Source organism: Puntigrus tetrazona, chromosome 16, assembly GCF_018831695.1.
Source record: "Puntigrus tetrazona isolate hp1 chromosome 16, ASM1883169v1, whole genome shotgun sequence".
Classification (NCBI taxonomy): domain Eukaryota; kingdom Metazoa; phylum Chordata; class Actinopteri; order Cypriniformes; family Cyprinidae; genus Puntigrus; species Puntigrus tetrazona.
The window spans coordinates 21,356,285-21,383,051 of record NC_056714.1 but is presented as its reverse complement, the minus strand read 5'-3'; the positions used below and the strand labels follow the sequence as shown (position 1 = coordinate 21,383,051).

Below are 26,767 nucleotides of genomic sequence, written 5' to 3'. Positions count from 1 at the left end.
CAATTCCTTTTTTCAGACTTCATCTCTAAAAAAAGCCACACAGCGGGCCATCGCCACGTTGTGACACAGTCAATCACATTTTCTCGAGGAAAAGCAATTTCCACGCCATTATCCACAGGTTTCAGTGGTTTCCGCTTTACGTGAAAGTTAATTGCTTTAAAATTGTGTTTGTTCTTTCAAAATATGGCAATTTGGTTTTGGGAAATGGAATAACTCGAGTGATTACTGTGCTGGATGGTGAATGAGAAGACTCGGTATAGTAATAAGATTATTGTTTTTGCATACTTCATTGAATATGCACATTGAATTACATAATACAGGCGGACTCGGTATAATTACTTTAATATTTATTAATTAACTCGTACAAATAATTTGCATGCAGTAACAGTATTAATCTTAGTTAATGCAATTTCAGCTTTTACTAATGCATTATTAAAATGTTGTGTTTTTAATGCACTGTGAGCTAATATGAGCTAACAATGAATTATTGCTCTTTTATTACCAAAATATCACTTAATGCATCAACTCACGTTAACAAATGACACTTTATTTTAAAGCATTACCAAAATAATATATTGCATTCAATCAAAAATATTTCCCTTGCTAACTGGCGTCCTTCACTAGGCAGCACGGTAAAGAAATAGTTCAGCTAAAAATTAAAAATGAACAATAGTCCTTCAAAGGCTATATGCTGTGATTTTCTGTGGAGCACAAACGTATTTGTGAAAAATCGTTAGACAGCTTTTGCCGTATAATGATGGTTCACAGCGCCGTCGTGCTCCAAAAAGGGCCAAAAAACACACTATAAAGGAACAATCAAAATTCAAAAATGATGCCTCCTGTGCAGTGCCGTAGGGGGGCGCGTGTTACACAAAGCAAAGTAATATCGGAAAGCCCAGACAGTTCTGAATCGTGCGGTCATGGAGCAGGCTATTGCATAATAGGGGGAATCTTCCTCCTACTCTCATGCATTATGCTATCAGACGCGAAAGTTCAAGAGCACGTCCAGCATTTTCAAACAAGAACACACAGACGAAAGCTTCATCTCCTGCAAAGTGTGGGTGCTTTCATTCGTACCATTATAGTTTAAAGCACAGGCCTCCGCTCCTCCCATAAGGACTGATGTCGCTTTAAAGTGCACCTGCATCGCCCAAATTGTGCAGTTACAACCAAGTAACGCATTCAGCGAGCAAGAAAAAAAAATACTAGCTACGGTGAAATAAAAGAGCTTTCTGGTGAAAAAGCCTAATATCTCCATCACAACAACACGGTCAGAAATAAAGGTTCTTAAAGGCGTCTGTGATTCCGCGCAAACGTTTATGTATAGTGGAAAAAAAAGTTTTAGGTTATTAACGGTCACTACACAAGAAAAATATAGTTATTTCAAGAACTGTTCAGGAAAGGCTCTAGGAAACCATGATGTTTATGAAGTAGAAACCCTAATTTGGAAACATATTCCATATCCATGACCAATATTTATGTGGCATAGCCTGTTACTATAACTTTTGGACAAGCAGAAATTATGATAATACGCGTTTTACTATATCTATATGATATTTTCAGTGCAGTAGTTGACCTTAGCACAAAAAGGGCAGCAGGGGGCGCGCTTCAGCTGTCCGCGTGGTCAGGAATCTCAGCCACTCCGTACGAGTTTCAGTCCTCCCACCCACAACTACCGCTGAACTCAAACTCATTGAAATTCATCTGATACCGGAAGCGCATTCAGTCAAACTTAATAACTGATGCTCGATAAGTTACGCGGGCGTATCAAAAACGTTCTATTTGGATTTTTCAGCTCAAGGACTAAATTCAATTTGGCTTCGAACTTCGACTTTGAATATCATTATACACTGCACGAGTTTGCAATAACCAAGTTTGTAAGCTGCTTGAATTGCATATCCACGTCTTCCTCCAGGCCTCCAGTCTTTATAGAGGCGGTTCACCGGTTATGTCATGGGTTTGCTCATCCTTCCTGCTAATTCAGATTTGTATCACTTTCCTCCACGGAACAAAAACGTAGACTTTTAAATACGTGGTCGTCCTTTAACCAACATGTATTGAAACCAGGTGTCCTTAAGCCTCCCCACAAGACAAAAAAGTATCATGAGCAGTCCGTGCAACTCCTTCTGTATCCATGACGTCAGAACACCAAACAATTCTGAAAACACAAAAACTTATTATATTTCCGTCTATTCACATTTGGAACATAGCCTGCCATATCAGTGTAGTCACATGAACCCCTTTCTGTGTGCAGCAGAAGCTACTTTTGTTAATTCCTTTTGAAACAAAAAAAAAAATCTGGCCCTCGACCTCAAAACATCTTTTGTATTCGATGTAAGAAAACCATACAAGAAAGTTATACGTGGAAACGTCATTTGATGCGGAAGAAAGACATTTTATGGGAGAGCGAAGAATAAAATAATATTACATTTTATGTGAACTACGCTAAAACCCCAGCATATGCTGGTCAGGTAGTTTTTGAGGCATGGGTGCTGGTTTAAACCGGTTTAAGATGGGACCAGCATATGATGATTTTATGACAGCTTCATCCAACTCAAGCTAGTTAGCAACTCAAACCCATAACGTTAATGTTCAGCCACCATTTGCCATTTTTTTTCAACAGGGTAGAGGTACATTCCACCCAAAAAAAGCAGTTTTTGTCATTTCCACATGTCATTTCAAATCTTTATGACTTACTTTCTTCAGTGGAACATAAAAGATGATCATTTGATGCACGTTGGAAACCAAAACGTTTAGGCTACCCGAGTTCTGTTCTACAAATGACAGAATTTTCATTTTACGGCAAATTATTCTTTAAGCTACACTCAAAAAAGGGAATATTACAGTTGAAAGAGCAAGTTAAATGTACTTTACTTTGAACACATTGATATCTTCCGTTCACAAAAACTAAGCACTTGTCAATTCCTTGTTTGCTTTCTCTCTGCACAATGGAAAGACATTTTTAATCACCGTGACTGAAAGGCAAAGGGCAAATGATTTATGAGAAGACCATGTGACAGCCGAATACAGACACAACATTCCCCACAGTCGTGATAACCTTAATAATCTAAATGATTTTTTAAAATATGTTCAACACCAGCAGAGCCTAACTAAGCTAAGCATATCTTGTTTAGTCTTAAATGTGATTAAGTTACATTTTACTTGTGTATTAGCACCAAAAATTACGGTTCGTTAGTCAATTATAATGTGTGCAGGTCTGCGCTTAGCCATTGATTTTGCTTTCCCAACGTTTAAAGGTCATATTAGCATGTAAAATGTCCTGCTTGAACTTGTTAACCCTAGATACACCCAGACTGACAACTGTATCATGGAGATTTTTCTCGCATCGTGACGTGCACGTGATATTTAATCGCTTATATCAGCAGCATAATCCACATGCGCAAGAGCAGAAGGGTTCGACATCTGCAGACGAGGGCCCTCTGAGAATTGAACGGTCCAGACATGTTATTAACCAGCAAAATGATCCGCAGTGAAACCTTTTAGAAATATAGACACGCCCAAATATTCTTTACACTCTGGTGGTCGGGGTAATTTAAAATTTCCCACAAATCTCACAACGTTTCAAGGATTAAGTGCACCACAACTCTAAGGCCTATTAAAAATCCAGAATGTCAGTTAGATGAAGGAACTGAGTGGCAAATGCCTGAATATTATTGACAGTCATGTCATACCACAGCATGAACGAATAGCTTAAACAAGTCATTTATTTCCACGCTTGTCTATCAGCATCACAGAAGATGTGATTTTGCATTCCTGGCTTCAGTGGTTAGTTCCAAGAGTGTGTTATTAACACCATAAAAGTCTCCTTAGATGACTCCTTAAAGCTGGTTATTCTAAATATAGATCAAGATTTTAGAGACCTCTGTGACCAACATAGAACAAATTCTAATCAAACAAGCTAAGGAATCATGTCAAATAAAGAATTTAAATGGCACATTAACCCCAGTGACAGAGCAATCCCCTTACCATACTACGGCACGTGGCATGGATTACCATATAATGGCTGACACAAATAAACTGAACTGTAGCAGACAGATTATCCATCACAATGACAAGCTAGCCTGGTGGTGTCTGAGCGTTCAGTTCGTTTCTGGGTCCTGCTTCTAGTGACATTAATCCTCTCTGTTGCATATTCTGAGCCGTCGGTACTTGTGTTTGGCAATTATTACAGAAGACAAGACACAGGAGTTTAAGCAATGCATATATTTTTCTCAAAATTAGTATCTAATAATGATGATATGATGGATTACATTCAGTTTTCAGCCCTTTCAGAGTTTTACATGAGAACTAAAAAATGTACGAGAAACAGAAAATCCCCAAAATCCATCCAAAAACAAGGGAATCATAAATTACAATGTTCAAGAAATTACAAAAGAAAACGAATGCCAATCCTGTTTATCCTCTACTCAGATCTATTCTGTTGTGTTTGCAGGTCATATTAAAGACGTGTAGTCCCCGCCCACATTCTTCCCAAGCCCCTCCCCAACCAGGCCCCACCCCTCTCTTGTGGTTTGCAGAGAGAGTAAAGTGCTGGTAGCTGATCCAGAGGTGTTCAGGAAACGCACACATGAACCACACGGAAACGCTATGAAGAAAAAACAAAAAGCAGCAAGCCCAACTAAGAAAATATAAAAAAAAAAAAAAACACTGTACACAAGTTTACAACATGCAAAACCAAAATCATCTCAGAATATTACAACACAAGTAAAATTAAAACAAATGATCTCAGGTTAGATTTGGAACAATTAAAACAATTCATTAAATCAAATATAAAGCCAACCATAACTATCCTGGAATCTAACGTTATATTCCAAAAACCTATTTCTAAATCTCAAATAAGTCTCACATAAATGTGTAAAAAAAAAAAAAAAAAAAACTTTTGACTTAAGTGTATCTGTCATTGCATATAAACTAGACGGTCTGAGCAGGCTGAGTTAGGTTCATTAGATATCCCTTTTCAACGTCAGTTTTGTTATTCTGACAAACTAAATATGCCGTCTTCACAGGTGATCAAGTATTCGGTACTGAGACACAGTTCTCATGATTCTCCCACCTGCCAACTTGTGTAGAAGTAAAAACCACTGTAAACCTGGAAGATCGCTGATGAAATATACTACTGTATCTCTCTAAAGTGTCCAGAGTCATTTCTTAAAACAACACAACACTTTGGAAAGCTGTTAGTGCAGTTTTTCTTGTGTTGAACAGCCATAAAAGACAAACTAAAAAAAAAAAACAAAAGGTGGCTGTGTCACAGGCGGTAGCTTCCTCATAATGCTTTCGATTCCCGTTCAAAACGTGTAGGATCGACTGTTAAGGGCCAACATGTGACTTCTCGAACACAAAGACCCCAAAGAGAGAGGGGGCAATGTATAGCACATCCTTTGCCTTGGTGTCATGTGATTCCTGTGGGCTGCATGCTAATGTGGCTGTATGTATAGAGCTGAAATCAGGGCTGGAGAGACATGCCAACATAGTTTAGGGCATGTGGGCTACAGATGCAAGATGTCACAAAATACTCGATTCGTGGGAATGTCCAAAAGCTATTCGGACTGGACTGTCCACAACTGAAACTGTCAGTCTAGTTTTAATCATAGCTACAGTCATACGAATAAAAAACGGGGGTACCTGTGCACCTCTGAACAAAACAAGTCACGTGATGTGCCATCAAACGAAGGCAGGTGTCTCAAAGTGAAGAAATCAGCCCAAGTCATAAATAGTTTCGAGGATCCTGAGGACAAATAAGAAGGCACTAAGGCAGCGACGACCTTGTCAGACGAATTTTCTACGACTTACTACACCCCAGCGTTATATACACGCATTATATACACTTTGTAGCGTCTTTCTGATTTGTCGTTTGCAATTACTAGAACTGAGCAAAGTGAAAAACAGAAGACCTTCACCTGTTCGATGCACACTTACTCGGTTTGTTAGTGGTTAGCTGTTCAGAGCATTCAATGCGGTTCCTTGTTTAAAACCTAGTTATAATGCACTACACGGTTTCACCTGAGGGAGCGTATGCCTAGGAACAGCCCGCAATCACATTACACAACATACTCTTCCTTCAGCCAATAGCAGCATCTCTCAGTAAGAATGCGGTGGCTAAAAGCAATGAAGGGGGAGAAAGAAGATGAAAGAGCACCATTGCCAAGAAATGCATTTATATGAAAGAGTTTAAAATGGACTACGAGAGTGACTTCAATGTGAAAGCAGAGCGAGCCGACAAGTAGTGTTCATTAATACGCAGGAACGGTTCCCATCAAACCTTATGTTCATATGCACAGGGGGCTTTTATCGTTTTGGGAAAGTGTTATTGCCACAGGAATCTCTGCGAACCCTGAATGAAAATTAGACTAAAATAATGGGATATGATCTGTAGATTGTCAATATTCCTAAGAGTAAGCCTCAGTCACTGCTGTCGTCGTCGTCGTCGTCGTCTGAGATATTGTTGAGCTCCGAGCGGCTGTAGGAGTCTGAGCGGGACGGGAGGGTGCCGCCCGTGGAGAGCTGCTTGTAACAGAACTCGCACACCCGCACCGGTTTGGATGACTGACTGGGAAGCAGGAACTTCTTCTCTGAACACGGGCCGCACACGACAAAGCCGCATTTCCGGCAGTGGTGGCGGCGGTTGACCGGGGTGAATTTCATCTTCTGGCAGCGCATGCACACTGTCGCCTCCGAGTCGGGCACCCAGACGGCCGCGTGCTCGCCGGTGGGAGATTTCCCGCTTTTTTCCAGCAGATCCGAGACGCACTTGCTGATGTGGCTCATCCACTCGGACTTCTCCGTTGCCGTGGCGGCGTAGACGGCGAAGGATTTGGTAGGCGTTTTAATGAGCCAGCCGTTGCGCAGGTCGCCCTCGTCTTCTACCGTGTCTATGGTGACGCTCTCCAGAGGGATGATGTGCTGCTTATTGTACTTCTTCTTCTGGATGACGATGTTGCCGTACACCAGGATGTCGTTGAAGAGGAAGAACTGCCGGGCTTTGGGTCTTTTGCGACATAACTTTGTCAGAACGCCCTCTCCGATCAGCACTCGACCTGGGATGGCCAGCGGTTGACCTGCGGTGCCAAAGCATGCTTCCACGACTCCGATGCGCTTAGAGTTGGCCTCACTGTTCGCCAAGCGGTCTACCATCTTTCAAACGCCTAAGAAAGAGAAGAAAAAAAATATATGATTGGAGCAGGAACAGAAACCGAATATCATGGCTCAGACAGTATCAGAACACATAAAGAAACGAGACCACACAGACTTGAGGAAGGAACGCTTATCAAATCTTTAGCAATTCTCGGTGGCCTTTAAATAGTTCTCAGTATCTAGTATTTGTAATATATGTTATATTTTGTAGTAAAAGCTAAACAGGCCGATATATAAATCTATATATAAATATAAAAATGCTTTTGTTTAATACACACAAAGAGGAAGTCATTCACTGCTAGTGAAAATGCTTGCTTTGCTTTCTAGAATTTTCCATATGCCTCCAAGAAAATTATGAGCATATTTTCACAGTCAGGTTGCCAAATGCTTTGAAAGACTATTACATTAGAAGAACATTTTATTAGAATATAAGTGTTATGAAAGCATGTAAATGATTAACTACCGATATCATTATTAAATTTATATAAAAATAAGGCAGTTTATATTTTTGCTTCATGTTACTGACCTTGTATCTGGTAAAGATAGTATTGTGAGAATATTTTTGTAATTGAGTGACTAATACAGGATTACTAAAAATATGATGTCTCACACATCACCAGAAAGACAAGTCTGTTCAAAGGGAAAAAAATGAGTTCTCCTTCAGAACAATATACATCATTGTGGTATTTTTCTTTTTTTGGAATTGCCTTCAATCTGCAGATTGTTTGACAGAGAGCATGAGTCAAGATGTACGACGACATGCTTTCACGATAAAATTATAAACACAAAAGTATTTTTTCCAGTTTATCACAGACAAATCGTCAAAATAAATAGCAGTGCTAACAATAACTGCAGCGCATTATCACAGAGTATCTTTTCACAGGACTGGATAGAAATAGAGCTACATCAGGTTTTAAAGACAGGATAACAGGATCTGATCATTCTCACATTACATCCTGTCTACCCGCCTCTTCAGTCTCATCTGTTCAGGTCTAAGAAATGAACTGCACTAGTAATAAATAAGCAACGTGTGACAGCAAATGACAAACATCTAATAATGCCACTGATTCATTTAATAAGCAGGTGCTAAAATCCCTTAATACTGTAGTGTCACCATTGTTTATTCACTTGCCTTTCGATGTAAACAAATGACATAATCTGGAGCTTAGCAGGCTGCTTCAGTTGGCAGAGCAGATCATAAAGGTTACGCAGTGGTTTAGTCTAATGCAAAAGCTACTTTTTACGTTTTTGGCATCAACCCGTTTCCTCTTCGTAAATTAGAAATGATCAAACCATGACCAAACCTGATCTCAGTGTCAAGCCAGCTGCGTTTTCAAGTGTGTTAGAAAAAAAAAAATCTGCAATCTGTAGGCGCTTGGGTATAACGTGAAGCTTGGTGAACTCATAAGTCACTTGAAGATTAAGAGACAAGAAACAAAACTGGGTGTATTTCCATGATGCCATGGATAAAGTAAACCCCGGTTCTGCCTCTTGTATGACTATCATATTATAATTGATGACAAGACACGCCAAACGAGCCCCTTCACCAAGAGAGGAATGCCGTGACATTTAATACATCCTACACATTGACCTCAAAGTTAAAAAAAGCAAGCTTGCCTGTGTACAACTTCACAACTTTTCACACAAACCACATATATATCTAATGCAATCTCCTCCAATCGCACCACCCCCTGAGCAGGAAACTTCACCACACAGCTAATCTTCACCCAACTAGTTACTACCAGTGATAAACTGCGGATAATTCACTCATACATCAAAGGTGTGTCTTATCCAAACCTGTAGGACTTCTTTTTTCAAAAGATGCTACACAAAAGTTTTTGTGTGCATACATACACAAAGGGGTCAAATCAACGTCGGATTTTAATGCGTAAGCTAAACAAAAATGAAGCAAAAATTAATAAAACAATTCTACTAAATACTGCAGACGTATTTTATGATTTTCAGGATCAAGGAAGTCATGCGGTTTAGAACAAAAAATTTGAAGAAAGGATGTGTGCGTGTAATGAATGAATGAATGAATGACAATATCAGACAATATCTCACCAAGTGCCAAAAAGAAGTGTAATTTAAAAAAAATGCATGGGTCTCAAAACACTTTCATAAGACTATTAACAACACAAAAGTGTCTTAAAGTGCATTGCTTTTGGCGGGACATCCAAATAACAGAACAAGACCTGACGAATCTGAAAAGTGCTGTAAATAAGATAAATTTTTGCACAGCTGACTACAACAGCTAATGTAGCATTAAACATTTGTGCTTTTATTTTCAACACCCGCAGGTAACTGAACTGTTGGCGTCTGTGAAGCAGCAGCAGAATGTAGGGTTAATGATAGCAAAGCAAAAAGGAAAAGACAAAAAGGTGACCAATTTTACACTCTTTCCCCATGTACACTCATGCACTCAAAGGAGCTCGGCAATCATTTTTAAGTAACACAATGGGCAGTAGAGAAGCTCTGTGTATCTGAAACTCAGTGAAAGGACACCACAGCCTCCTACACAGCAGCACTTTCCTGACTCACTTCCTCCTTCTTATAAAAAAAAAAAAAAAAAAGAAAACTAAAGCAAGGGTATTCCACACATGCTGTGGGCAATACTACATGTTCAGAATTGCTAAACATGTTGCATTTTCAAGCATTTTAAGTTACACAGTGAAAACCAGAGGCGCTTTGTGCTTTGCATATTTCTGCTTGTATTAACAACAAATCAACTTATCTGAAGACAGTATGAACTGCAATGCAACAGACAAATACAAAGTCTAGACAGAATCATCCATAATGTCAATACAACATGGCAGCAGTTTTTCCATTACTCCAAACAAAAATGCACCAGAATCATAGCAAAATTTTAATATTGTGGACAAAACACTAAAACCTCACTTTCAACGTTTTTTTAAAAGGGATAGCTGTTTACTTATCCCCATGTTGTTCCAAACCTGTATGAGTGTATTCTGCAAAGGAACACAAAAGAAAATATTTTAGCCCATGCACTTCAAACAACATTGGACCGACTTGGTATGAACATGAAAAAAAGAAATCTTCTTTTGTGTTCCACAGAGAAAAGGAATGCACTGCTAGGACTAAATGTGTCATGTTGTGCTCCAAACACCATCTCTTTTCAGAGATTTCCCTAATACAGCCTCTGGTTTAAAACCGAGAAGCACAAAGCGCCTAAATAGCTGCCTTGTAAAAGGTTCGCTCTAGTGTTGCCGAGTGACAAAAAGGTCAGTGATGAGCAACTCTTAGTAATGACACATTAAGCAACCGAGCTCATTTCTTTCAGGCATTTATGAGAGATAAAGCAGATAAATTGTCCATCTCAATTCAAAGAAATAATGACAAATCAGGAATGGGAGGATCAGAAACGCAGCAAAAGATAATGCATACCACTTACAAAAAGGGAACATTCCACTGTGAAATCTTTAGATGAATGATATACCAGATGTTTGAGACTCTAAGCAAGCATGATTTTTCCTTGATATCCAACACTCTACATAACATCTGGTTTAATAGACAAAAACATACAAAGGTTGTAAAGGCATGTCAGCTAGAAGGTGACAAGCTGTCTTATTAAAAGGTACTCCACCCCAAAATGAAACATTTGTCATTAATCACTTCCCCCTGTTCCAAAAATATAAAAGCTTCATCTTTGAAAAACAAATTAAGATATTTTATGTGAAAACTAGGAGGCATTGGTATAAGTAATTAATGACAAAATTGTAATTTTGCTGTGGAGAAACCCTTTTAATATTAATTCTTAATTTGATTGTATTGCTACGAAATTAAAAAAAAAAAAAAAAAAAAAAAAAGTTGCAGATATAAATAAACAAACACGCTTGGAAGTGCATATTAATTACTGTAGTCCCTCAAAGCACAACAGATAAACAGCCGTATTTCTTGTCTGCTGCACTAGATTGCTCAAGACTAATTTCCTCAGCTGAAGCTTATGGGTCCGGCTATTAAGTCCCTGACCGAATTTCCTTAGATGGGCTGCTGGCGATGACTAAGTGAATCTGATCTGGAAAAGAGGCCTGGAAGGCCTGGACTGGACACACTGGCCATGCAGAGATGTCATCCTAATTCTGCCAGGCGTCATGATAAAGGCTGATGGATGGGTGCCGGTCTCCATAATTAGACTCTCTCCTACATGACTCACTACAACATTAGCCACAGCGTCTATTTCCGCGGGTTCTCAAACCCCCCAAAAGCTCTTTCATAGTTCAGCAGGAAGGAACCAAGGTGAATCTTTTATCAAGGGATGTTATTAGGCAAATTAGGACGAAATTAGGCAACTTAGGGAATGTCACAATGATAATGTGCTTCTATATTTATATTCTAAATTTTGTAATTCACTAAAATTAGGGATGCTCCAACACTCGGCAGATAACAACACTTTAATTTTTGTTACTTTCCCATATCGAGTACAGATACTGGTATTTTCATTCTATTTGTACATTTTTAAAAAATGTTAGGTGCAGAAACCAAAGGAATGTGTATAATGTTAGTTGGGTCAACATCTTGTATTTAAAAAAATAAAAATAAATAATCGAAGTAACACAAACATGTTGCTTTGCAGTACATCTGCTGCTAAGCAGAAAAGCGCATTTTGGCGCTTTCAGACACTTGTATGGGATCTCCAAGACAGCTGCAGGTGGGAGAGGAGCAGCAGGTGCAGACCAGACCCCTCTTTCTCTGCAGAACGCTAACACATTGCAGGTCTAACAGCCAGCACCTGGCCCTCCAGAAGCCAAGCAACTTGATAGTCCATCTGCCGGAGGAAAGCAGGAGCAAATACAATGCACAAACTGTCATTAATAGAAATGAACTGCTTTCCCAGCTTAGTGTCAAATCATATTGGTGTGCTGTGAATTAAATGACACATAAGAGCTTGATTTATCATAAGAGTGAAGAAGTCTCCTCAACTTGTGACAGGAAGGTGACATAAGGTGTTAATAAGATGGGATAGGCAGTGAAAGAAGATTAAAGACTAACGGCTCAGAGATGAGAAGACAACAACTGAAGGCTCAGACTACACCAACTAATTAATGACGTGCTTGGTTTCCATTCTTATTCAAGCACGTCTAGAGCATACTAATAACAACTCAACAATCCTGTAAAACATAATTGCATAATAAATATAGATGCACTGAAAACCACATACATACGAGCCGCACTAAGTTGTATGGTGAAAGCGTTTATAAAAAACAAACACGGTCTGCCTGGGAACCTTCCAGACGGTCCACACTGAAAGTGAAAATGCTGCATGATGCAACATGACGACAACAACATTTTTCATTTTGATTTTGTTTAATATGAACATATACATATTGGAATTAGCAACCAGTCACATTTCACGGTGAGTGGAGCTATTAAGCACAGCAAACAGAAACTTTAAAAACTGCATCGCACCTGGTTTGGCTTTTACTGGTTATAGAGAGACAAGCTTACAGTATAAATAATAAATCTGAGAAAGTGAGAGCCTAAGAAAGTCACCAAGCCTCAACAAAAACAGCATATTATGTGCTTCATAAATCTAGAATTTATAGCAGGGCTGCTATTTGGAAACCATACGTCTGATAAGTCCAAGGCGCATTAAAAAAAATCCACTACAAGAAGCACAAAACCTGACACCTTGAAAAAATGAAAAGCCCTTAAACTATAATTTATAAAAAAAATAATGATGTGTCTACATTTGGAAAAACTTCAAATTACAATATCTGCTGTCAGCTTTAAAAAAAGTATTTGTTATTGTACAGACAGTTATCAAATTAAATGATTTAATGACTATATAAGAGGCAGTTCACAAGACCAGACACACTGTAGGCACATTTTATGAATTAATTCATACATCACCTGTGTAGTAACTTCTGGAAAGGAAGCTTTTCTTCATACAAAAATGACATAATATTTCACACTCAGGACTTGCATGGCAACATTCTAAAGACTACTGAAGCTAGTGCTGCACACTTCGGGGATAAAAAATCTCATTGCAATTTCTCTGATAAAAATGGTAATTGTGATTTAAAATGTGATTCAGTATACTCCTGGTTTGTGTGCTTATTATTTCCACTGCTAAATAAAAATATTAGAAAACAATAATATTATAATTATAATAACAATTGTTATATTTCACTGTAAAGTACATTTTTTTAAATTATAATTTCATAGTACACCTGTAAAATTAAAACAGTACAACAAAGGTTTACTGTTTAAAGGGGTCATAAATGTTTCTAAAAAGAACATTATTTTGTGTGTTTTTTTTTTGTAAGTTGTGGTGTAAAAATACATTATTTCCACATACTGTACATGATTGTTTCTCATCTAAGCCCCGCCTTCCGAAATGAATTCAAAGTTCAAAAACAGGTGTGGCCAGCAATTCGAGTGCACTGTGATTGGCTGAATACCTTCAAGCGGAAATGTTACACCCCTTATGACGTGATGCTACGTCCCAGTGCTATGACACCAGATCAGTAAAACATTTACAGCACATTACAATTGAAGCATTTGTTGCAACATAATAAAAAACATTGAAATCACATCATATGACCCCTTTAAATTAAAACCTTTAACTCCTGTACAACATTTAAGTCATAATTTCTTAAAGCTAAACTTTTATTTTTGAAGTTAAGATTAAGAATTTTTAGAATTTACTCGATGTATTCAGCCATAATTTGTCAAATGTCATGACATTACACATTAAACTTCCATTTAAGAACACAATGCTGCTCTTCACTCTATAAAACATGCAGCACATATTTCATAAGAATGCAGTCATATCGCAATTTTAATTAATGTTTTATTTCAATTAATCGTGCAGACCTAACTGAAGCCATTTCATATTATGTACTTGAGGTAAGAGGGTAAGGCATACTAATCACCATTTGTGATGATCAAATAGGCCGACTTTTAATTTGAAACCAGCATTTAAGTCAGCACTGTAAAAGAGAAGTAGGTGAAGACTTGTAAACTCGCATGACTGCACTTCTGAATTCGTCCAGGGGAAAGATAACTCAACAAACCTCTCAAAAGTACCTGCAATCAGCAGTTTTGTACAGTAAATGTATGGCCTTAATGCAGCCAATAAACCAAATTAAATGTTAACAGATGGAGAAACAGTGCCTTCCAGTAAGTCAACATTAAGGAAGTACAGCAACACCATGGGATATTTTTAACTGTTAAAGATTACTACATTCAGATCTTTCGGTTTCTCCATCAGCTCGAGACATAAACAAGATCTTCAAAGTGAACAATTTTTAAGCCTCTCAAACTTTTCAGCCCACAAATAGATATTTGATAAATTGATTCCTGTTCAGACATAGACATAAAAATCACAAAATCTAACCCTGCATCCTGTCACATCAGTATGCAGAAAATAACCCACAGGTAACAGACCAGATAAGATCGTAATTTGAAAACTTGGGCTTTAAATATATGAGTAAAAATACATTTAAAAGCATTTTTCTCTCTGCGGTAGAGGTTAAAAACAAATTGTCATGCTAACGATGTCAAAACATCATCCAGCAGCAATAAACCTCGAAAACAGCCTGTACGTGGAATCACTGACTTTGTCTTGTATTCAGAAACGCACGTCTATTAATCTGAATTAAATGTTTTGTCGCCGTCACTTCTGGCTTGCTCAGTTGGGGACACCTCATTTCTAGTGATTATTGTCGATTTGATCGCTACGAACATGCACTATTTAAACTAAACTAAGCTAGACAATGAGCTCTCTGAATTCAGTAATGAAATGCCTTTAACTGAAAACTTCGTAATTGCATGCTAACCTGATCTGTTTTTACTACAGCTTACAAGTAAACTTATCACACATATTCCATGATTATCTGCAAATCACCCTCAGTCATCTACTTTTGTTTATGTGGTGAATGAAATTCTACTGTAATGTAACAGGCAATGGTTAGTAACTATGGTTATAATGGTTAGTTATTTGTTTTCTGTGCCTTTCTTAATATGAATAAATATATGTGTGTGTGTGTGTGTGTGTGTGTGTGTGTGTGTGTGTGTGTGTGTGTCTTGACTTCTTTTAAACCTGTAAGTAACATAAAGCATGTGACGCTTACTGTTACAACTCAAAAAGCTCCCTTGGTAATAAGCCACAGATTATCTCTGACCAAACAACATGTTCAGGCTCCTGAAGGGTAAAGTTCACAGCCTTGTGTGCATCACAAAAGGTTTGCTGGAGTGTTTTGGAGACCTGCACTGTGTGCTCAATAAGCTGTGTTCAGGAATGAGGTCAATCACTATTTCCAGGTACTTGATTACGTTAAAGACATAAGCCAATTTCCTGCTAATCATCACAGCTGAATGTGTTCTATGGTTTAAATGACACAAACTTTCTGTGTCTGTTTAAGCTTGTTTTGATGGCACAGCAAGAAGTGGGAATTTTTAGGTACCTCATGAATATATTGTGCGATATATTGCCCTCGGTTTGACCCTGATGTCTGTTTTGCTAACACTGCATGTCCATGTGTCTGTACCCATCATTACAGACATGACGAAGGCAGCACAATCTCTTCCATTTCAGCAGCCTCTACTTTGATAAACTAATCAGAAACTAAATCAACTCAAACTTTAATCAACAAACGAAACTTTAAAGAGCTAATCTTGACTAGTCCAGTGATAATATGCTATAGCATTGTTTTGAAGAAAGGCCATCTATCTTGACTTTACTAAGAAAATGAGAACAATTGCATTGAATGTGAACATCAAGCAAAGTGGAAGTATTGCGCAAAGCTGGTAAAGATAGTTATTTTTGGTTACTTTTCACATCTAAAAACGGCAGAGATTAGTTCTTTTTTTAATTATTTTTTTTTTTTAAACACTGATATTCAGACATTTCTACTCATTCGGTTCTTCAGCGCCACGTCTACCAATGCATTTCTCTCTAAAGAACAGCATCCAACACCGCCACATTCATTAGCAAACGAGTGTTAAAAAGATAAATATGCAGAATTTTAAATATATGAACGATAATTACAACAATAACGCGTTTAAAATAAACGCATCGTACTCGTAGCACAATGTCCAATTATTATTTCTGCGCTGAAAAGCAGAAATGAGCATTTTTCAATGGGTTCTCCTTCTGCATATCAGTTGTCAAACACTGAAACGATGAAAATATTTTTTTATTAGTGTTGGCCACACATAAACACGTGCATGCATGTACAGAGAGTGAAAGAGAGAGAGAGGGCAGCCTCTAGTTTGAAGACCTTCGTACAACCCAAAGGTATGAACATTAAAACAGCGGATGGATGACAGCTTACACAGACACAAACACCCAAGTCCAGTGCCAGTTTTAAAAGTGCAGGTGTGAATCCAACAGCCATACGAATGCAGAAGTGAAACCGACGATCTTAAACTGAAGGACTTCATCTTAAACTCTAAAATTAAAACATTCACAAATAGTATGTGTATGTCTTGTTGAATACGTTAAACGTGTTTATGAAGCAAAGGTTTCAGACTAGAGCCGCCTCTTTAACTCACGGTTTAACGGCTACTAAAAAGTTTCACGCTTCTACTTAAAATATGCTTGGATCCGTGTATATTTAATTTCCTCCCGATCGTGCACAGTTGCGTGCAGCGTATAATATTACCCCATGGCGCGTTGAACAAGTATTTCCACACCATCACAACTCGCTAACTTATGCGACCTTAAATCCAAATTAATTGCAAATGTTCTCGTTGACGAGCGATTTGGCAGAAAATCTGATACTCCTCAATTGTCCCATCAGTATATGACTGATACCAGGCTGTGTAGCGAGAAACAGGGTTGGGTGATGTTCACTAGTAGTTTCGATGAGTCACCGAGCGCTGGCTGTCACACAGGGGACGTTAACAACAAAACTTCTGACACATAAAAACGCTAAGGTTTAAACCAGATTGGTTTAAGATGCTTTTCCATATAGCTCTAACTTAAACCTCTTTTTAGATTTCTTGTTACGGCACTGAGAACTGGTCTAAAATACTAGCTACTTTCACAAGGGTTTGCACCGAATATGCCACTGGCTGGCTAAGATGAGCTAGGAATCAGAAAAACACGCCTAAACTGCAAACCATGTTCGTAGCTGCTGTCAAGTTAGTTTTACCTTTCGTCGTTGACAAAGTTTTTCCTCACGTTAGCATGCTACAAGCTAACAAGGCGCCTGGACTGTCCCGCAGCGCACGAACAGTTCCTTGACTTCTTCCTACGTCTTTCAAACTTACCGGACCGGAGCACGTTTCGCACACACACACACACACACAAAAAAACGGTCGAGCGAACCGCGACGAACACGTAGCAGCTGAACAACTGCAAGGCAAACTCGCTCTGACAGGCGCGAATGGAAACCAGCGCTTGGTAAGTTTAGACGCGGGCACGCGCGCACTTACCGATCGACGGCCGTAGACGCGACGCCACAATCTCCGACGGGCGAAACTCCGAATTCAAAAAAAAAAGCGTCAGATGGAAGTTGTTTCGCCACTTTCCCGGGCAGCCAAACTCGGAAACTGCACTTTCAATATGGCTGAGGGCAGGAGCAGGGAATGTAAGCGTCACTAGCGTGACTCTGGGTCGGGGTGGTGTGGGAGAAGGGGCAGGGACTAATCTGGATAAACACTGATCCTTGTATTTAACGTAGACCGGTGCTCAGCGCCTTTCGCTTTTCCTTTTCGCTGGAAACGTGCGTTTTTTTATTCTTGGAAATAAACTGCAGATTTATAACAGCCTTTATGACTGCCTGAGTTGGTGTGTGTGTGGTTATCATAAGGTTTAAAGCGAGTAGTTAAAGGGTTAGAGTTATTATGAAGGCATAAACGTTAGTTTTACTGGGTTATGAGGTCAATGATTTAGGTTTGCGGTCAACATAAATGACCTTTGACTTTCTCTGTTAAACTGACCCATGTGATGACTATGCATGGCACGACCAGTGGGTCAACTTGGTAATTCTGCAGAGTTTCACAAAAAAAACCACCAAACTACTTTTTGTAGAGGATACATATCACATTATCAAACCTGAGGAAGCGGTGACCTCCGGATTATCAGCATAATTTTAATGAAATCCACTAAAATATAAAGACAGCATCCTATACCGTAAATATAAGCCTTCTATCTTGCTGTTGCCACATTGCTTGCTTTTTCTTTAAAAAAAAAAAAACTGAAAAGCATACATTTTGAATCAAATATTGCATTGTGTGGCACTTCAGCCGAGCGCTCTAGTAAATACTAAAAGTGCCAGCATGCATTTCTCTGTTTTCATAGCACCAAAGAATCCCAAGGATGTTTCCTGCGCTGTGTGAAAAAAGTGGCCAACGGATGATTCAGCACATCTACATTAGGCTCGCTAACTGTATTTCTTGTTTCTGCAGAGAATAGCCTTGTCATCTAAACAGGATACCCATGCAACACACTAAAACTGCCAATGCTTTTATTAATTGCAACACTGACAACAGTTTGGACACCATGGGGTAGCCTGACTTCTGAGATCATCACAGCTCTTTGTTTTGTTTTAAAGACTTTCATTTTTCATGTTCATTGTTTCTAATCAAGTTGTAGGTTATTTCTGCTTTGATCTGAATAGATGGCAATATGTTTAACTTCATATTATTAATTAATATTATTATTATACCAATTAGGCTATTCATTTTAATAATTAACATTAATAATATATGAATTCTGAATGACATATGAATTCTATTTTAACATATATACATATAAATATGCAATATGCTATTTTCTATTGTTTTGTCCTTCTTTCTGGTTAGACGAATATGTTATCAGTATAACTCTCTGCTGCCCCCAGGTGCCTCTGTATACGCACAAAAAGGATAAAGACAAATGGATTTTTTTTTTCTTTCATCGGGTATTTTGGCAGACTTTGTTTGCGTGTAGTCGCGTGTCAGTGATACACACAATTGCTTTTGACCGTGTTGCGGTGCTCGCATAACGGAGCCACCGGCTGATTGCTCCCGATTGATCATTTTATAGCTTCTCTAATGATTACGCCAGCATAGTAATTGAGGAAAAAGTAAACAATAGCCGCTGGGAAATCCAGTGACTGCAGCAGCGCGCGTCAGACCGGCATCACTCCTCGCGCTCAAGGCTGTCCAGTCCGTGCACGCGCTTAATGTAAAGAGCAGTCAGAGACAGGGGCTTGTAGTGGACAATTATCCGTTTCTCCGAACGCAAGACTAGTGCAAAGTTAAGGGGTTTGCTTGTAAACTGTAAAAGATAGAGAGAGAGAGAGAGAGAGAAGTAGAATATTCCGTACTCGTGCGTAATATTTTCTCAGATGTGCTGGAAGACAGCGAGAAGTTGGAGATATGGATTTTCGTTGTGAGGTACGTCCGCATCGACTGTACATGTTATATGTACTGTTCAAGCATCTACATGTAATAATTGGCAATAAATGGTTTCCTTGTAGCCCTTTACTGTAATATGGTGTTTTGTTACATTTTCCAGTGTGATTTTACGAGTTTTGTTTTGCGTAATTTTGATAAATGTCCATTGTCCATTTTGAAAACGCGGTTTTAAAGTAAGATTATTCGCGATTTTAATCACACCCTGAGGTAAATATTCAAATCAAATGCTTGAGAATGTATCGAGAACGGGTGGGATAGCTTTATCTATGGACTCTTAACATGCTGAGAACGTTACGTTATGGAACTGTGTTATTTTAATAACGGCTAGTTATAAAGGTAGGCTTGGTAAATCTGATCTTTAACTACATTTAAATGCACTACAGTCAGAAAAACATCCAAATGTTCCAGAATGGTTTTTTTCCCTCTATTTTCCCAAAATGCAATTTGTTGCTAGTTATTGTAATTGGTCTCTAGATATCTCTCGGTGCAAATATTAAGGCACCGTTTTCGTGGAATGTCCTTTTCCTGAGAAAGTGTGACCATTGTTCACAACGTCATAGTCATCGTTGTATCATTGCTTTTGGCAGGAGTGAATTTCTCAATTTGGACAGACCACCATGAGCAGGTTGCCGTGCCTTGCCTCCGAGCCAAAAGGAGAAATACCACTGTGCCACTGACAGGAATTTTACGCGCAGCTGAACAAGGATGCCAGAGGAGCTCGCAAACTGCAGCGTGTGTTGCTGTACCACCACCAATAAGATACTCATGGTGGTCTTCATGATATCACTGATCCTTGCTATACTCTTCGGGAACCTCCTCACGTTAGCAGTGGTCGTTGGAACTAAACACTTCCACACTCCGCAGGGTTATCTAAAAGCCTCGCTGGCCGTGGCGGACCTGGCTGTGGGGATTTTTGTGGTGCCCGTCTCCGTTTACGCAGAGGTGTCTCTCATGATCTACAATTCAATGCCAGAGTGGACTGCGCGCAATTCCCAAACCGCACCTCTCCACCCGTGCAATTTCATCGGACCCGTGTTTGCGGGGTGCACTTTAGTTTCCATTACAACAATTTTCCTCCTGACCATTGAAAGGAGCATAGCCGTTTTGAGGCCGCTGCACAAGGAATCGGTCATAACTAAAAAGAGAACAAGCATACTGATAGTCTTTTCCTGGATGGGCAGTTTTTTCCTCGCAATATCTCCGTTGGTTTTCAGCGACGAAATCGCGCTGGAGTACAATCCTTGCAGCCGCATGTGCAATTACGCGCTCGGAAGCGCAGACTTCCCTTCCCAGGCTTGGAACATTCTTTTACTCTTCCCCGCCTTTGACTTTACGCTGCTCGGAGGTACTATTGTCATCAATATCATTTCCCTCACCACGATCAGACAGCATTCAAAAAGAAGAAAACACCTCGCAGAGACCGAGAGCCAAAGCTCGACGAAACCAACCTTCTCCGACATCAAAGCCGCCAAGACTATAGGCACCCTGACGCTGGCTTTCACCGCTTCTTTCACTCCCATCGCCGTGTTTGTTGTCGGAAACGTGCTGGGAAACGAATGGTGCAATTTTGCGTTTTTTGCCTTTTGGATTTTGACCTCGAACAGCTGCTGCAATGTTATTATATACGGCGCGAGAGACCAGAAGTTCAGAAGTCGCGCGTATCAGCTGCTCACATCCGCTCAACTGAACACTGCGCCTAAAAAGACTGAGTATGAAAACACTGCAAATGGCGGGAAAGACAACGAGGATGTAGTCAAGCAAACCTAGTTAAAGATATTATTGAGCGGTAGCCCGGTTCGGGTGGTGCTTGCTGTATTTATTACAGACCCCTTAAGCTAGCATCTGGTTTCTAGCTGGACATTAGATGAACCAAGTTGGTTAAATTGGCTCAAAGGTCTACCAGACCAGCTAGAAACACAGCTGCCAACTTAACCTGCGAGCTTTTCCAGTCCCCCTGGATCAACTTAAGGCTAAATGGCTTACTCAAGACGCATTGAGGACATGGATCATTCCTTGTAATCAAAAGTTTTGATTATCATCCTATAGATCTCCAACCATTAAGCCACAGGATGCCTATTGATGCCAGCGTGATTTAATGCCTTCATAACCACCTGTTAAATGTCACTATTCTCAGGTCACCTCTTTTGATTTATTCAAAAATGTGCACGATTGCATTATATCACGGGATTTCACCTTGCATTTGAATATATCGATCATGGTAGTCCCAAGAAAAAAGGGTGTTCGTAGATATATGGAAGCTTCTCTAGAATTTTAATTTGGTATCTTTTTCATTGTGGAGAACTGATACTTTGAGACATTGTGGTTCGAATAAAATCTGTGTATATACACTGGGCAAGAACAAGGATTGATGTAAACACTTGGGAGCATTAAAGTACACTTTATTATAGGATTAATCGTGTATTGGCTTATGTAATAAAGGTTAGTGTTGGAAGGCTGTGTCATAAAAAACAAAAGCATTTTCCCATCAGTGTATTCATATCACATGCGTGCTTTGTTTCTCTTATCATTCAAGGGCCAGGACATTAAACCAAAAAACACCATGTTTAAAGTTTATTATTTATTTAGGCCAATATTCTTTTGCACATTTTTGTACTGTACACAATAAAATATTCTTCATTAAATGTCTGTTTTAATGAATCGAATTCTAATCATGTTTTTGGTGATTTGTAAAGTACATCTGACAATGACAGTCCATTAAAAATGTTTAACTTTTAAATTTGCCAAGCAGCTTATTCTAAACAGACTATACTTATTAAAGGAATATAGACCACCCAAACATTACAAATCTGTCATCATTTACTCACTCTCAATGATTTACAATCCTGCATAACTTTATTTCTTCTGTGAAACTTAAAGGAATAGTTCACCCAAAAACGAAAATTATGGCATATTTTACTCACCCCCAAGCCATTCTAGATGTATGTGACTTTCTTCTTTCAGACGAACACAGAGTTTAATAAATAATGTATCCTGGCTCTTCCAAGCTTGGTAATGCTGGCGGATGGTGACCATGATTTTGAAGCTCCATCATTCGGATAACTAGAAATATTTTTGTTACAAAAACTCATTGATCCGCTTCAGAGGACGTGATAAAACCCTTAAAGCATATAAGTTAGTTTTATGACAGATATATACTTGCGGATATATACGATTATATACGATATATAAGCTTCAAAATCATGGCCGCTATCCGCCAGCATTACCAAGCTTGGAAGGGCCAGAAGAATAAAAAAAAAAAAAAAAAAACTGACTGTGTTTGATTTATCTTTTTAAAGATATTGGCAATAAGTTTTTTTAAGTTTCAGTGACCATGGGTTTTCAAAATGGGCAAAAATACAAAATAAATAAATGGGAAAACTGTCTGATTACCAGCATTCCCCAAAATATCAATATGTTCCACAGAAGAAAGTAAGGCATGAGATTTTCCTTTTTGGGTGGACGGTTCCTCTAACTATACATGTCTTATCAAAATGTAGCAGTATATCGAATAACTCAGTCTCAATGCTTTACACGTGCCTTAACGGCTCAAATGGACAACTTACCCATCAAAACCTCTTATCCCTCTTCGTTCAAATACTCTCACACAGATGTGATGCAACGCACAATGCATCTGAAGATCCAGCAGAGTAGGCAAATGTTAGCCATGTTAATCTTAAGTCAGAATTTTGCTAAGCCGTCTTTAATCTTGTTTCAGAGATTACTGTCTGGTGAATCTCCAATCATTCGTCCCCTCATAGACGTGACAAGCCTGGAGGGTCCAGTTTTGAACCCAGGGGCCGTCCAATTCCCATAAGACCTTGAGAGGAGGGCAGATGGCCTGGCTTTAGAATATTTCTTTTTTTTTTTTTTCATTTCAATGTCATTTCAATGGAGCAATAGCAAGATTGTTATTTATCACAACAAAATATGGCAGCTGCCTTACTCATAGGGCCTCTGGTAAACACAATGCGTTTCATCTTTTTTCACTACACATGTTGTAACGGAGAGAGACCTTCTGGAGAGCTCTCCAGTCACGTGTGTATGTGCAGGAGGACGGGACATATGTGTGTGTTCACCCTCTTTGAGATCACAGAATACCTAAAATACACCGTTCTGTGATATAAATGAAATTCAATTTAGTGCTGGTATTGTAGCACTGTATTTCATCTTAGTCATCCCATATTTTATCCTAGAGAGTTGATGAAATGCTACATTACTTGAAGTGTTTGGGCAAAGTGCTTTCATTAATCTAGTGTTCTTGTTTGTCCGTTTATGCCCTGCAAAACAAGCCAATTTAAACTGACGTTTACGAGGTCATAATGAAGGATGCGTGTCTGGCATCCATAAAAAAATATGACCTGGAATTGCCTCCATAAAACTGGCACATCGTACTAGGAGGAAGGTCGCATTACTCTAATTTGCCTTTGCTGGCGGCTGTTTGCTTGCATGGAACATGCGAAAGTCACATATGATGTATCGGTTTTAATTTGTGACGGTTGCGTTCATTAAAGAATATAAATTAAAATCTTTGTAAACACTGGGAGAAAAAAGTTATAGATGTATTGTGCGCTGCAAAGTGTGCGATGGCCAAATCCAGCAGCATTTTAAGCAGTTATTTTATTCCATAACTGCTCTATTTAGCAATCAGTATGCGGTTTTTACAGGTCTGTCTGTGCTTGAAGAAAATTACCCTAAATATATCACTTCGGTGGAATTCATGCGAAAACGAGAAATGGCAGCCAAATGTCAGAACAGTTGATCAGAGACACAATACCCATCATTATACATGGCAGAGATGCAAAGGATGAAATGCATTCACTGACTTCATATGCCAGTGATCTAACGCGATAATAGTGTCTGAAAGAATAAAAGACCCAAAGTGATGATATTTAGTGCTGATTCAGGCTGGTAATAATGGCTCATAATCTTACTTTCACAAAGAAATTTCAGGGTTTAGTGTGCTGCATGCTCAAAGAATTAAAAACGAAAAAAAAGCATATCTTTTTTGGTGTGTTTACGCTTCAGGCACAAATTAAATTCTTAAAGAAATAGATAAAATTGTACGTTTATTTACATTATTCTTCCGTTAGCGCACACAAAGCTACATGATTTGAGGCTGTATGAGGCTTTGATCCATTTGAACATCCTTTAACGGTTCTTTTTGTCCTTTTGTAATTTCTTATTCACTTTCATTACGTGGAAAAGAGAGTGGTCAGAATTTTAAACGATTATCATTTCTCTGGTGAAAGATTTCCATTTCTTTCATTTCTTAATGAACTATTCCTTTTAAAGAGTTGAATTCTAACATTGTTTACTCATCCTCACGACAACGCATTGACTCTTTTTAAAACTTGCAGATGAAAAGCATCCATCTACATGACATCACTGGGTTCTGTCATTCCGAAGCATGGCTTCTCATATCACTGCTATGCTGACGACACTCAACTCCATCTCTCCTTTCAACCAGACGATCCCACTGTTTCTGCACGTATTTCTGCGTGCCTAAACGACATCTCAGTCTGGATGAAGGATCATCACCTGCAGTTAAACCTCACAAAAACAGAGCTCCTCGTTTTTTCCGCCAATCCCAACATACAGCACAAACTATCTTTTCAGCTAGGCTCGGCTACTGTATCCTCGTCTAGGTCAGCTAGGAACCTTGGAGTGACCATTGACGACCAGCTAACTTTCACTGAGCACATTTCAAAAACTGCTCGATCTTGTAGGTTTGTGCTGTACAACATCAGGAAAATCAGACCATACTTATCAGAACACGCTACACAGATCCTCGTCCAGGCACTAGTCCTGAGCAGACTGGATTACTGCAACGCCCTCCTTGCTGGCCTCCCAGCCTCTACAACCAGACCTCTTCAGATGGTCCAGAATGCAGCGGCTAGGGTGGTCTTCAACGAACCAAGGAGGGCCCACGTCACACCCCTCTTCATTAGTTTACACTGGCTTCCTATAGATGCCCGCATCAAATTCAAATCCCTGATGCTGGCCTACAGGACAATCACAGGCTCCGCTCCCTCGTGACTTACACTCACTAATTGAATCATATGTTCCCTCCAGGTGCCTACGCTCTGCAAACGAAAGGCGTCTTGCAGTGCCTTCACAAAAAGGTGCAAAATCACTCTTGCGCACCTTCACCTGGTCTGTTCCTCACTGGTGGAACGATCTGCCCATTGCCACTAGGGCAGCAGAGTCACTAGCAGTCTTCAAAAACCAACTCAAAACTCATCTTTTTCGTTTGCACTTGACCCAACATTGATAGCACTCTCTTCTTCTTCTTCTTCTCCTGCTCCTTCCTATCCTTTTCTTGTTAAAAAAAAAAAAAAAAGCCTTGTGTCTGCGTTAGGTAAGACAAGACCCCACTCAAGAGCACTTATGCACTACTGCCCTTTTGCTGATATTAATTTGCTTCTATATGCCTACCTCATTTGTACGTCGCTTTGGATAAAGGCGTCTGCTAAATGACTAAATGTAATGTAATTTAATGTAATGGAAAGCGCTTTTAAGATAGCCCTCGCAACCTGCCATACGATTCCCTGTCTTGAGCTTCTTTAGAAAGATAAAAGTATTGATGAGAGGTTTTATCTAGCAGATCTGGTGCTATTGCTAATCAGATCTTTGTCCATCACGCTATATAATACCATAGCATTCCAACGGCCAACAAGAACCGAGATGCTAATTATAATTTGTTCTTTTCATGTTTGTGCGGTTTTTCAGAGCAGGAAGGCTGAGCCAAAAACCCTTCGCATAATCGAAATTGCTTATAACTCCGCTGTTGTTTTTGAAGATCAACAATGAGCTAAATCAGAGGACAAAGAAATGCATTTCTGTTCATCCAAAGAATCTGATGTTCACTTGTAGGCGGTTTTTTAAACTGATAAATGGAATTTCATCCAATGCTGTCTCAATGAAATGATAACAGTTTAAAGAGAGATCTTAGTGGCAGTCAGCGCCAAACAGGTATGGATGGGTATTTTGTAATGACAGTTGTTTAATTTGTTGCCAATTATCTCCTAATTTGATGAATAGTAGTTGTCACATCATAAACGGTAGACATGGTATTTGCCCCGGGTCAAGAAATGAAAAGCAATTCACCTTGGCATCCAAGGCAGTTAATCTTAAGATTCGAATATGAATGCAAGGACTGTGAAGGGCCAAAAAAGCTGTCAGTTCCATTTTGAAGGTGCAGTGCAGCAATTAGAAACCGTTTTCAAAATGCATCACATCT

At 39.1% G+C, this 26,767-nt stretch overlaps 2 protein-coding genes across 2 annotated transcripts; one reads left to right on the top strand and one right to left on the bottom strand.

Moving 5' to 3' along the window:
• Positions 1-4,209: 4,209 nt before the first annotated feature.
• Positions 4,210-17,713, bottom strand: plekhf2 (pleckstrin homology domain containing, family F (with FYVE domain) member 2). The gene is made up of 2 exons (XM_043261013.1): positions 17,560-17,713; positions 4,210-7,166 (listed from the first exon to the last, which is right to left on the bottom strand). The coding sequence occupies exon 2, from the start codon at positions 7,153-7,155 to the stop codon at positions 6,424-6,426; it is 732 nt and encodes a 243-aa protein (XP_043116948.1). The 5' UTR covers positions 7,156-7,166; positions 17,560-17,713; the 3' UTR covers positions 4,210-6,423.
• A 137-nt stretch (positions 17,714-17,850) lies between these two features.
• LOC122360424 (beta-2 adrenergic receptor) lies at positions 17,851-22,259 on the top strand. Its single transcript, XM_043261010.1, has 2 exons — positions 17,851-19,506; positions 20,115-22,259. Exon 2 carries the CDS (start codon positions 20,233-20,235, stop codon positions 21,292-21,294), a length of 1,062 nt encoding a protein of 353 aa, XP_043116945.1. The 5' UTR covers positions 17,851-19,506; positions 20,115-20,232; the 3' UTR covers positions 21,295-22,259.
• The last annotated feature ends 4,508 nt before the right edge of the window (positions 22,260-26,767 follow it).